Below are 12,940 nucleotides of genomic sequence, written 5' to 3'. Positions count from 1 at the left end.
GGATTAGGTGGATTGCAGAGATGTGATCAGGGATGCGGTCAGGAATTGTAACTTGTAATACTGCACACTGATTGAGCACGAACCTTTGGTCACTTCTATCTTTTTTTTTTTTACAAGTGTTTGGTGTGTCTGAAAAGCACACTCCCTAAACTACATCATTATTCTTTATAGTACAATATTTTTGATTTAGGAGCATATGTTGCTCACAACTCTACTATCCCAGTCAAACATTTTGATGATTGAGACTTTAGTGTGGATGTTTTAATCCCTGTACCCCTACCTGGCAAAAAGAGAATCACACTCAAAACAGAATTTTTGTTTTGATGTTCACCAGGGGGTTGAGAATACATATCTAGAGAATGTTCATGTGCTAGGGAAATGAAACAGAAAATACAGCCACTGAAAACCAATTATGTTCAGAGTGTGTAACTTGAAAGTCCACATTCACATAAGAAATCTGGCAGCCTGCAGTAACAGAGCGCAGGAGTCACATGGGCTAAATGTTCCTCACACTCTCTCTTGCACACGCCAGATGGGCTCACAAGGGTTTGCTGTTTAAGGATTCTCATTCCCTCGGGGTCATAACTCGTCGCGTTCCGATGATGGACTCTCGCAAAGTTCTGTCATGGGGGGGGGGGGGGGGGGGGGGAGATAAACAAAAACATACATGTAATAGTATAACAAACAAAATTCAGCGGATTAGCACAGATGTGTGGATGAAAGGACAAAATTCAGCAGAATATCAAGGCTATATGGATTAAAAGACATAGCTAAGTAATGGCTTTTTGCACTTTAAAGACTTGAACCTGCACTCATCTTTGCCTATATTGTTTAATCACAAAGTATAACATACATATATTGTACAGACAGATGAGACTATACTTTCTCGTGCATAGTAACAATGAAAGCTCTTCCAAATACAGTACTTTCATTCTCAAAGACACATGCCATTGTCATATTTTATCATCCACAATCCCACTGGACATTCCACTTATATATTCTGTGCGTTAAGGACTATCAAGATTTGAAAGAATTTGACTTTCTAATCAACAGCAGACGAATTGTAAGTCGTGTATGATCGTGTCTCAACTGGTCATTAGGCATTTTCACATCAGCCCGATAAAAATCCAAGCTCGAGATATTTTTTTATTTCCCAAGTCAGAAAATAGCGCGCTATTTTGAAACATTGGGCTGATGTGAAAACGCCTATTGTATATGCAGATTCTGTTCTCATTGTTGTATGTAACAATATAGATAGAGCAAGACAAAATTCTTGGACTGACAAACAACCTAACTGGTAACTTTGCCTTTCCCCCAAGAAAATTCCTCTCTCTCAAGCATCACAATTCCTGCATACTCTGGACCCAACCCTTCTATGTATCTGTTCATTTACTCTTACATTCGACTCCCATAATCGCTATTCGTTCCTTCATGATTACTGGATATTAGTTAGTGAGGGAAATAAACAATGAATTTGATTCAAGTATCAAATTGGAACTGTCATACAGTACATGATATGTACCAGTAGATATCTTCACACGTTTCCTTTCTTTAAGAAAAATCTACAGGGTTGCCAACCTTGTAAACAGTACTGCAGAATTCTGAGGGCTGAAAAGGTGCATTTTTGTACAAAAACAGTATTTCCACCTTTCCTGCAATAGACATATGTGGAGCAATACAATTTAGGGGAAAACAAGCCTTTTCGATGAAACTTATGGTATTTTTGTTTAAAAAACACACACAGTACAAAATACTGCAAAAAAAAAAAGTAAGTTGGCATCTCTGAATCTACCACCAGCTATCTACCCTTTTACACATTAATCTCTTCCATATATCATAATCATACTTGTAAATTCTGTATAACATATAGACGGGAGTTTGGAGTGACTTTTGGGTGACAACGACAAATGATGTATCAGGAGGAACTACACTCCAGAAGTTTCACACTCACTTGTGACTGACGAGCAAAATCGAGTTTCCACATCCTCGGACCCTTCCTTGAATGATCTCATCAAGTCCTCCTCATGCTCTTCAAGTATATTTTCACACTGGGAGAGCATAAAGAAAGAGAAACAAAGAAAGAGAAGGGAGAGGGAAAAAGAATATTTAAACAAAACTTTTGACCTTGAAAGCCATATCATTATCTGCTTAACAACAAATATACAAAAACAAAAACAAAAAAACAAAAAACAAAGAACCACATCCTGTGATGACTGTTATCCATGAGAGAGCCAAATCCCACAACATTTTCCCATCACCTCAGTGCGGGGGTTGCAGGAAGAAACATAACATGGAATAGAGTTGTTGGGACTGAAGAGTCATGCGAGCCTGCTGGCACAGAAAAGTGGGGGAAAAGCAGCAAAACTAATATGGAAAGTGACAGGTGAGGGAAGCCTACGATACCTTGGGGAAGAGGGGGGAAAGGGGAAAGAAGAAGGAGGGATGGAGAGGCGGGGTCCAAGTTTCTGGGATTTGAGGAGGAAGGGGTGGGGAAGGGGGGTAAACAAGAGCCCCTTTGTTTCAGGGACAAAGTAAAGTACCGTACTAATGAAAATCTCAATGCACTGCCACTTGGGAACTCCCTAGTCCACAAAACATTACCATATCCTTATGATACCAGTAGAGAGCAGTTTTCAAAAATAAGGACAAAGCCCTTTTCCTTTTTCTTCTTTGTTTGTGTGTGTATATATTAGAGGTATCTTAAACAATATAATGAAGTCTATCTTGCCATTCTTTCCAATTACTTTTTCTAAACACCGTGCATGAAAACAGAAATGTAAGGAGAATTCACTCAATTTTTACCTCTGCTGTAGGCCTACCTATACCAGATTTGGAAAATGGAATGCATGAATAACCAACATTGGGTAAAAGTATCATTCTCATCATACTGTACGCTCAATTCTTACACTGAATTTTGTGAATGCGCAAATAATTTTGCAAACTTGCCTAACCATATATGTAACTGCTGGTACAATGTAGGAAATGTTCTTGAGCAGAAAATTGTAATACTACGTTTCTTCACACTGAGCAACCATTTTTGAATATATACGTACACTCTGTATTCATCACACAACTCAAGCTAACAAAAATTTTAACACAGGGCATATCAAAATGAACAGTACCTTTACAAAGGAGATATACTCTGTTATCATATAATTATGTAATCATGTAATTTTCTGACATTATGATTATCTACTATGAAAGATGACAGTTAGAGAATCATTTCTTAAAGTATCATTCAGGTGGTAAGCAGCAAATAGGAAAGTTCAAGAAAACCTGAGGGAAAATGGGGCAAGCCATCACCAGTGGATGGAATCAAATCAGTTGAAAAGCATTTGCCGTGTCTATCTAAAAATGGATGGTATAGTTTTGGTTGAGATGGGGGATTCAGATTTTAACTAGAAACCACTTATGAAATATTAAAGAGCATACAATTCTAAAAGGAATTCAAACTTTATCTGATGGAAATAGGGCTTGAAATGGCTGAGATATCAAAAAAACAAAGTTAAACAAAGTGGTCCTAATAAAAGGTGGTCCCTCCTTTTATTAGGATCTCCTTGTTTTGGATATATCAGCCAATTCAAAACCAATTTTCATCAAATAAACTTTTAATTCCTCTTAGAATTGAATGCTCTTTAATATTTCATAAGTCACAAAAAAGTTGGAAACCTGAAGCCCCATCTCAACCAAAACTATACCAGCCCTTTAAGGTGAAGGATGTCATACAAATAAAGATACTGCATTGCTATGGAAAAGAGGCACATGCTAAAAAAAAAAGAGAGAGAAAGAAATAAAAAGAAAAATCGCGATTTATACAAGAAATGATGGTTGATGTCTGCATCAGCAAATTCAGCCAATTTCCCTCCTTTAATGGAGGGTCGGGATTTGATACGGTAAGGGACCCTAATGCCAAGCATGTGTCACGGATCAGACAACAATGCACGCAAATACGCATCTCAAGTGGTTGCGACCTCAGAGACCGTATCCTGAAAAGAAACTGATAGGTGTACTCATCCCCCCACTCGAATCCTCACAGAAGAGGCAGATATGCCTTCCTCAAGAAAATTTAATAAACCCGAAATAGACTTTGATGCACTACAATGTGTCTGTAACATAGAGCACAAATGAAATTGTCAATCATCGCTTGCCCTCATTTGTTCAGTGCTGGAAATTGACAATAAACCAGTCAGGCAGTAATGGTGGACTCCCTGTACTTAAAAACTGCTCAAGGCTTTGTAATTTGTAAAAAGTCAATTTATCTTGAATGGCAATCATTAGGAAAACTGACAGGCTCTGTGGTGTTGCAGGCTAACACTGTACATGTGAAGGTTATGGGTTCAATACCACTGAAGAATTTCCATTAAGTCTCATGAAACACATCTACATGTTATCAAAAAAAGAATGTACACAGTGCATCCACGTAAAGTTTGTTTTCTAATTTGCTTGATTGTTTGGATTTATTTAATGTGGCCACTAAGGAAGCACTTGATTGCTTAAAATGAGCAAATTATCATGGGACGTACAGCTCTACACGTATGTTCCCTATGAAGGACTACACAATAGGCGTGGTCAGACTGGCAAAAGATTTGTGATCTTTTGTCGTCTTGTTACAATGGCAGCCAAACTTTTTGATCTTTGGATCGAGAAGTCTGGGTCACTAGTGTGCATGCGCAAGAAAAAAAGAGTACGCCATCAGATGGCTAGTTATTGTGATGTAACAATGAACACCTGTGCATCACAATGGCCGCACGCTATGGAGGCACCGCCCACAAACGGGTGGTCGACTGGTCACGTGACAGACTTAGTGAAGTGTTAGTTTCTAGCGCTCACATCGGCAAAAGACCGAGAAGTTGGCGGGGGTGGGGGAAATATACCTGTACTTCGATTGGGAAGTTTTGCGAGAAGTTTCACTGGAAGTTTGCGGTCAAACTGGCAACACTTTGAGATCTTAAAGATGGCTATCTTAAACTTCTTGATCTTTTGCCAGTCTGACCATGCCTAATGAGGATAAGTGCCTTGTCTAGTGGGTACCAACTGCTGCTGCCAGGGGAACTTGAACCAAGGACCTTAAAATTGAGAGACTGTGGTTGTATCCACTGAGCCTCAACAGTTTGCTACTCATAATGCAAACATGGAATATTAAGCAATAAGGAAAGCTTGCCAGAATTATTGTCAGCAATAATGCAAAGGATGTGCATGTAAAGTAATCTGAAGTTGTTGGTACACCACAGTAGGCATCAGAAAATGAAAAGTAAAATGATCTGCTCTTCTGTTGTGTTAAAAAAAAAAGAGAAAAAAAAAAGATGAGAAAGAGAAGAAAACCTTATAATTATGAACAAGTGAAACAATACTGCTATCTCCCCTGTAAGAGCACCATGTGAGGAGATAAGGCAAAACTCTTCACAAGGTACAGTAGTTACAACCAAGGAGGCATCACCTCCTTGTTACAACTTACATAGGGACACTGACCATGATTCAGTTGGGTTCATTCAGTAACATCTACCAGCAGTGTGCAAATCTTACTCAATGAATTCTCCCCTATCATGATTGTCATATCAATGTCTGTGTCATCATATTTGTGGCAGTAGATTTAATTGTAAGTATGATAGGGGTAGATTTAATTGTAGGTATGATAGGGGCATATTCAAAACAATCCTTTCTTTAAAATAATCAAAATCCCTTTCAAGGGGTGATTTCCTCGAACCATGATCGGGACTTGTTGATGATACCGTTCCATGGGGACAGATCTCCTGTGACCAAGTGCAAGTGGCAAGTGGGAAGGCCGCATCACGCCAGATTTCTACATCTTCCCGCGAGCATATTTGTCAAAACACATTTCCAGTGAGTCACCAATCAATAGCCTTATCGGCAAACATGTGGTATTGATTTTCCATCACACGAGTTCGCTCCAATCTCCCAATCTCAAAAACAGATCTCGCAAATTAATTGACAGCCGAGCTCGATTACATCGGGGGCCCAAGAAACAATCACTGCGCCGATTCCCAGAGGTCACGAATTGGCAATTCAATAACAGATCCTGGCATCATCAATTCTTTTTTTTTTCTTTTCTTCTTCTTCTTGTTGGCAAGATTTTTATCATTTTGAGAAGAAAAACGGATCATTGGCAAAATCTGGAATGTCTCTTTATTGAATGTCTCCCGTGGACTTCCACCCGTCACTTGGTCCTCAAAAGTCGATAATTCAACTTGTCAGAACGAGACCAATATCATTGTTTTATACTTCGATGCAATCCAAATCGTGGCATAATGTCACTTTTAAGAACACCTGACCCCTTCAGCAGATGTCGTACACTGGAGAGACAGTAGGTGACCCGTGATGACCTTGTACATGCGGTTGATTCTGCCAACGGGTAAAAACTCTCTAGTGTAGCTGTTGATGGTATCTTACGTGCAATTGAAACATTTAATGGTAAACAATGACTAATGTTCTTGCTCCGGCCATTGCTTATGCCTTTCTCTGCAAAATCATGTTTGGATGTTTAAAAAAAACAACAACACACACAAAAAAAAAATACAAAAAAATACAAAGCATATTAAATGTGTGAGTTTCTGTGTCTATAATCTTGTAAGGCTATCATGAAATTTCTTGCACATCAAAGTAAAGCTAGTCCCTTTTGGAGGGTATGTTAAAAATGTAGCGAAATTTCTTTCTTTGTGACCGGCCAAGATGATAAAAGATATCAATCTAGTGTTTCAACATTTTGAATAATTCCCAACTGAATCCATCAGTCATTTGCTGGTTATACATTGTTCACCAGAAAATCCTGACATCAGTGTTAAAGGGATTTTGAAATGATTTCATGAATTTCATGTCTTATCCATAGAAATGAAGCATATTTGTGATGTCCTGGGCAAGTTACAAGGTGTACTTTTTTTCTTTTTTCTTTTTTTTTGCTACACACTGCTAAATAAGTGTGGAATTAAGAATGCCAAACAGCTATAATTGACATTTGAAAGCACTGCATCATTACCACTTATAGAAAACAAAAGTAGGTGTTGTAAGTTCTTCCAAATAAAGAAGATATCAAGGGAAATATGTCTAAGGACAAACTAAACAACAAAATAATGAACAAGAGTAGGGATAGCAGGATATCTTGATATTTTGGCATAAAAGATGGAAGAAAGTGCTTACCGCAACTTGTAGGAATTTTCCAGTGCTAGCATTGATGGACACATGCTCGAGTTCGATGTCTTCGCCGTTGCGGGAGTTGTACCTGACGTAACTCTTCTCCCGAGTTTCGGGATTAAGCTTCTCTGCGTAATCAGTCATTTTCTCGCAGACGCTCTCCACAACTTCGGTCAGATGTGCTTCAGAACCTGCATATGGTATCTTCAAAACGAACAGAAGTGGAAACTCCATTGGCATGATTTTTTTTCTTTGTACAATGTAAAAAATATATATATTATGCAATTTATTATGCAATTACACTTTATACGTATGACAATGCAATTTGTTAAGTTCAACTAATATATCATCATATTCTCCATTGCTATTAGACAGCAGAAGAGTGTGATTTCATTTCCCAATGTTCTGAATCAACCCTTATTTTCCAAAAGTGATTCCATTTCATAGGGAAAACATCATTTCAAAGAACATACCCCCCTCTGCCCCTCCCCCCAAAAAAACCATAACACACACACACACACACTCACACAAAACAGACCAGTGCTGTCCTGCACAAACCAATGACCTACTGTAAAAGTGGATATACACCCATTTTTGTGGGAGTAATTTTTCATGCTTGACCGAAAGATGAGTTTTGTGTGTTTTTAATTCCATGGAATCAAGATATCAACTACCAATGACTACTCAACACATGGCAAGCACAAATATTTGCATGCTATTATTTTGCACTAGTTTCTGTTTTTACACAAAATATGCAAAAAGTTAAACACTGTGAAAATTTCCACTTGTACAGTAAACCCAATCAATGGCAGGACATACACTTGTTTGGGGTTGACAAATACTAGCAAAGACCTCTCTGCTATCAACCCATTATTTGTACTATGTTTTTAAATGGCACTCAGTGTCACCTGGCTCCCTGCCTGAAGCATTAATACTTTCCATTGCATGATGGAAATGTTGACAACTGAGATGTGATGTGGATTTCTGTTGCACAGTTTGTATACGGTAACCTGTGTAGGCACACCTAAAGGTGTACAGTCTCCAACTCTAGAGGGGGCTAGACTGGATTCTCAGCCATATCTCCTGAAGCTCGGTGTTGACTGTTAAAAGCCATCTGGTATGAATGCTTCTATGTACTCATAACAATCATAGTATCACAGAAGCGACCCAATCCTGTCTACGGAGAAGTAGCATGTAGAAGTGACAGTACAAGTAGAGTGTTGTTCCCATCCCAACCACCAGGTCCACATTAGATGTGGGTAATTCCATGAAGTTGGGGCAGTGTCCATGTAGCATCGTGATATTTAAAAAATACATTTCAGCATAACTCAATATTAATTATGCTATACATTTATTATTTGTAGGCTTTACATTTGCATTGAGGCCACACATTTTCCTGGAAATTTTGTGCCATTCAGACTCAATTTTGATGAAGTTATTAAACAATATGTAACGGTGTCCTGTAGCATCGTGACGTGTCCATGTAGCATCGTGATATTTTGAAATTAGGTCCTAAGAGACAAATTATGGCAATTAGCTTGACCAAAATTTGATGCAATATATGCATTTACAAGATATGAATGAGATAGCTAAATATCTCAAATTTCCTGCACACAGTTTTGATTTTAAAAGAAAATTACAAAATGTATCACGATGCTACGCGGTGTCCTTTTTTGTTACATTTGAAGGACACCGCGTAGCATAGTGACACATTGTGTAATTTTCTTGTAAAAGTAAAACTGTGGAAAGGAGAGTTAAGATACTTAGCTATCTGACTAATCTAGTAATTATGCATAATATATCAAATTTTGGTCAGGCTAATTGCATTAATTTGTCTTTTAGGACCAGATTTTAACTATCACGATGCTACATGGACACGTCACGATGCTACAGGACACCATTACATATCTTTTTAATAACTTCATCAAAATTGAGTCTGAATGGCGCAAAATTTCCCGGAAAATGTATGGTCTCAATACAAATGTAAAACCTTTAAACAATATATGTATAGCATAATTAGTATTGAGTTATGCTAAAATGTAACACTTTGTGCCCCAACTTCATGGAATTACCCATATATATAGTCAGTAGGTTAATTGCTCGACAGTATTACCAAATTGAGTAATCTCAAATAACATACCCACTTACATCCTTCAATCTTTTAAAATTTTGGGCATTTGTGGTGACAAGTCAAACATACTCAAATGCCCTTTACGAATAAAAAAAAGAAAATAGTCAACCCATTGCAAATGAAGTGCTCTACTAAAATGTAGACTGCGCATGCCTAGACAATGACTGGGGCACGACCCAAGGCACCGGAGTGTGCAGACCTAGTGTGGCTACTTGCATTATGGGATTAGAAATTTGAGTTTTTGCGTGCCGTTCACACACGCCGTGCAAGGCAAACTATCTCAAGAGTTTAAAAAACAAAAAATCAATCACGATGCATATTGCAAGAGTAAGCGATTTGTTGTGTGTGTTCACACACAAGAATTGATATCTTTTGCATTGTATCACAATTATCGATTTTCAAAAACCATTAGTTTTGGGTGCGTGTGAACAGGACTTCTGGTTCTCACCTTGGTGTGTTTCTGCTTGCCATTGGGGTCGATCCTAAAGCTGCCCACGGTGATCATCTGACGGGGGTCTTCTTGAGAGATGGCATACTCGACTTCATTAATCAGTGCCCTGCAAGCTGCAATGATAGAATGGGAGGGTCCACGACTGAGAACACTAATTGGCCGACATTCGCAAACTTCATTAAAATCTAGTCAAAAAATCATGTACAATCCAATAATATGTAAAGCTGTGTGACACACTGCCTTACTGCATGCTGTCACAAGAGCATGTTTTAGTCCATGGACCACATTTTAATCATGGATTCTGTTCAAACTACCACAATGGCTACCTGTGTTTGGACTGTTCTTTGTTTTTTTCCTTGTATAGCAAATACCTTTTGACTCTCATTTGTAAACACACAGGATGTTACATAATCTTTAAACACCCTTTGATAGAAAGTTTATAAGTTTCCTCAAATTCAAAAGTACTGCGCATACTCTATCCGTACTGTTGAACAAAACACACTTTTTACACTCAGGTATTCATTTGAGTGCAACAATCTCTTTAAATGAAAGAAAAAGACTAAAAATTTCAGCATTTATAATCCTCCCTGGGGGAAGAAAAAGGAACTAGAGAAGCACTCTGAGAGCGCAGACCTCCGCCAAGCAGCTCATTTCCATGACTGATCTCATTCTCCAAATGAGATCAGTGATTTCCATTCATACCAAAGACTCTATGTAGTGCAGAATCTTTGTTCATATTATGCATGCAAAAAAAAAAAAAAGACTTCCCAATTAGAAGCCTTTTGTTGCATCATCAACTTCCACCTGCACGGTGCCTCGCCCAAGCAAAACATGCACTTCAGTGCGCATTATTTATGCAAACCTAAAAAATGCAAATCTTGAACTCTCAAGTTCATTGATCCTACCTGCCAAAATATTGAAAATTCCTCATAAATCCACAAACATTTCCGGATCACTAACATTTAATGGTCTGTTCCTTGTATCATTCTAAACCTTTCCTGTAACTTTCATCGAAATTTGTTCACGTTTTGAGTTATTTTGCACACCTGTAGACAAACAAACAAACAAACGCCGATGGAACAAAACCTCCTTCCTTGGCTGAGGTAAATATGTAATCTGGTTTAAATACTTCCCTCCTTGTGAGGACTTACCACCACAGTAGATATTTGAGTCGATTTCTCGCCCAGCCTCAGCAGAGCGAAACATACCCAGCATGCAATAGAGCAATACGAAGATTCCATACTGCAGTAGCCACTCTCCATGCAGCTTCATACCGTTCACGCACTTTTGACCAGTTCTGTAACACTCAGTACAACTCTACCCTGTCAACAATCAGCTGAAAGATTCAAAGATAAACAAAAAGAGAAAGAAAAGAATAATAATCATTTATTTCCTATCTTTCTTACTTATGTAGATCTCTACATGCCTTTTCTGACAAAGACAAGTCAAAAATATTTCTTTCCGACTCAAGTTACAGTAGATACAGTACAATCTGTATGCAGCCGGTGGTCAAATTTTGGATGGTGTTGTGGTCAAAAAAGGCCGGCTGCTTGCTTTTACAGGATGCAGGATGACTAGTCATGCAGTTAAATTTTGGATCTGGATGATAAACTGAAAAACTTTGACATGAAACCATTGATCACTACAAGTAACAAGAAACCAGCAACTGTACTGGATGGAATAGGGTCTACATTCTATATGAAAATAGCAGAAGCTAGCTAGACATACATTGTAACATTCTAGTCCAAGAGGGTTCTAAAGTAAGAGTCTTCAGACTGATTAATGCAGATGGTGAGTGGGTCAGTGATGGAAAAAAAGAAAAGAAGTGATGCCTGGGGCCTCTCGGGGGGGGGGGGGGGGGGGGGGGGTTCAGGAAGAATTTAAGTCTAATCTAAAATCTAAGATTGACTAAAAATTAATATGATAGGCCACTAGTTTCCCTCTTCAATTTTATTAGCCTGATCACCACCCACTTCAAATTATCATTTGGACATTAAATTAACCCCGACACGGGGCGATGTAACCAGTACGGTAACAGCCCCCCGAAGAATTGTATGCAATTTAGCGAGGTAATCAAGTGCACTGTGATGCTTGCAAGTCAGTAAACAACTCATCGTTCAAAACAACACTTGGATTCACAATGAAAAGCCACATGTTGTAATACCATATTGTTGAATATTATAGGCAACTATGTATCACTCACCATTACCTCCGAAAACAAGATTAATCATAATAATCATTGAGACCATCTCCGCAAGATGCGAATCGCCATTTTGAACATATCACGTAAATAAAATGATCTGCGCATGCGCAAATGAATACAGTAGGCCTTTCATCTCAGGGGGGTGTTTCATCAATTTAGTCAGTGCTGACAATTTCAGCAAAATCCTTGGTTTGATTGGCTGAGATGCTCTGGTCACTGACTGTTGCTATGGTGATTGTCAGAAACTGACAACTTGTCAGCGCTGACAACTTTCACGAAACGGTACCCAGTTCTCAGCAAGATGTCCTTTTTTTTTTTTCCACACGCATACATTGTGTATTATAATATGTGCTACGTTTTATCCATACCCGTTCGACAGCAAGGCTGTTGGCGCATGCGCTGTGTAAGTTGTACTACGATACAAAGAGTGGAAAGACTAAAACCGCAGATAAAATCCTTCACTGAGGTCTTAAAACAGATCGCATTGTACAGTTGTTTTATCTCTAACAGTACGGCTCTGATTTTCAGTGTAAAACCCTGTATTTTTGTCTCTGGTCACCAAAATGCAAAGTTATTATCAGGAGTTTCTTCGATAGCCATAGCCATAGGGCTGCCATGCGACCCCGACTCGGTAGGCCTAATGCCATAACTACGTAACGGGTTGGGGTCGCTGGTGCGGTTAGACATTAAATTATATTATATATATGAAAGTTTACAGAATTATCTGTTTCTTCTTCTTCTTCGTGTATACTGTCCAACATCCCTTAGTAGGGGCCAACCGGACAGGGGGTGCGCTGGTGTTAAAGTTGCGCGGAGAGAGAAGTGTGGGGTTTAGTTGCTTTGCTCCTGAATGTATTGTAGGGTTGCTGCTTTAAAAGAGTCCTTGCTTGCGATGTTGGAAACTGTTGATGGGAGTGAGTTCCAGTCTATGATTGTTCTTGGAATGAACGAGTATTTATAACAGTTTTTGTTCGTGGCGATTGGGATGAAGCTTGTAGTGGATGATTTC

General features: G+C 38.7%; 1 protein-coding gene across 1 annotated transcript; it reads right to left on the bottom strand.

Moving 5' to 3' along the window:
- Positions 1–384: 384 nt before the first annotated feature.
- LOC139727784 (protein canopy homolog 2-like) lies at positions 385–10,956 on the bottom strand. The gene is made up of 5 exons (XM_071638758.1): positions 10,880–10,956; positions 9,726–9,841; positions 7,153–7,350; positions 1,952–2,048; positions 385–620 (listed from the first exon to the last, which is right to left on the bottom strand). The coding sequence occupies exons 1-5, from the start codon at positions 10,941–10,943 to the stop codon at positions 580–582; spliced, it is 516 nt and encodes a 171-aa protein (XP_071494859.1). The 5' UTR covers positions 10,944–10,956; the 3' UTR covers positions 385–579.
- Between the last annotated feature and the right edge of the window lie 1,984 nt (positions 10,957–12,940).

This window comes from Diadema antillarum, unplaced genomic scaffold (assembly GCF_040938485.1).
Source record: "Diadema antillarum isolate AM-2024a unplaced genomic scaffold, OU_Dant_1.0 seq00000151_RagTag, whole genome shotgun sequence".
Taxonomy (NCBI): Eukaryota; Metazoa; Echinodermata; class Echinoidea; order Diadematoida; family Diadematidae; genus Diadema; species Diadema antillarum.
This window is presented reverse-complemented; position numbering and strand designations above follow the sequence as displayed.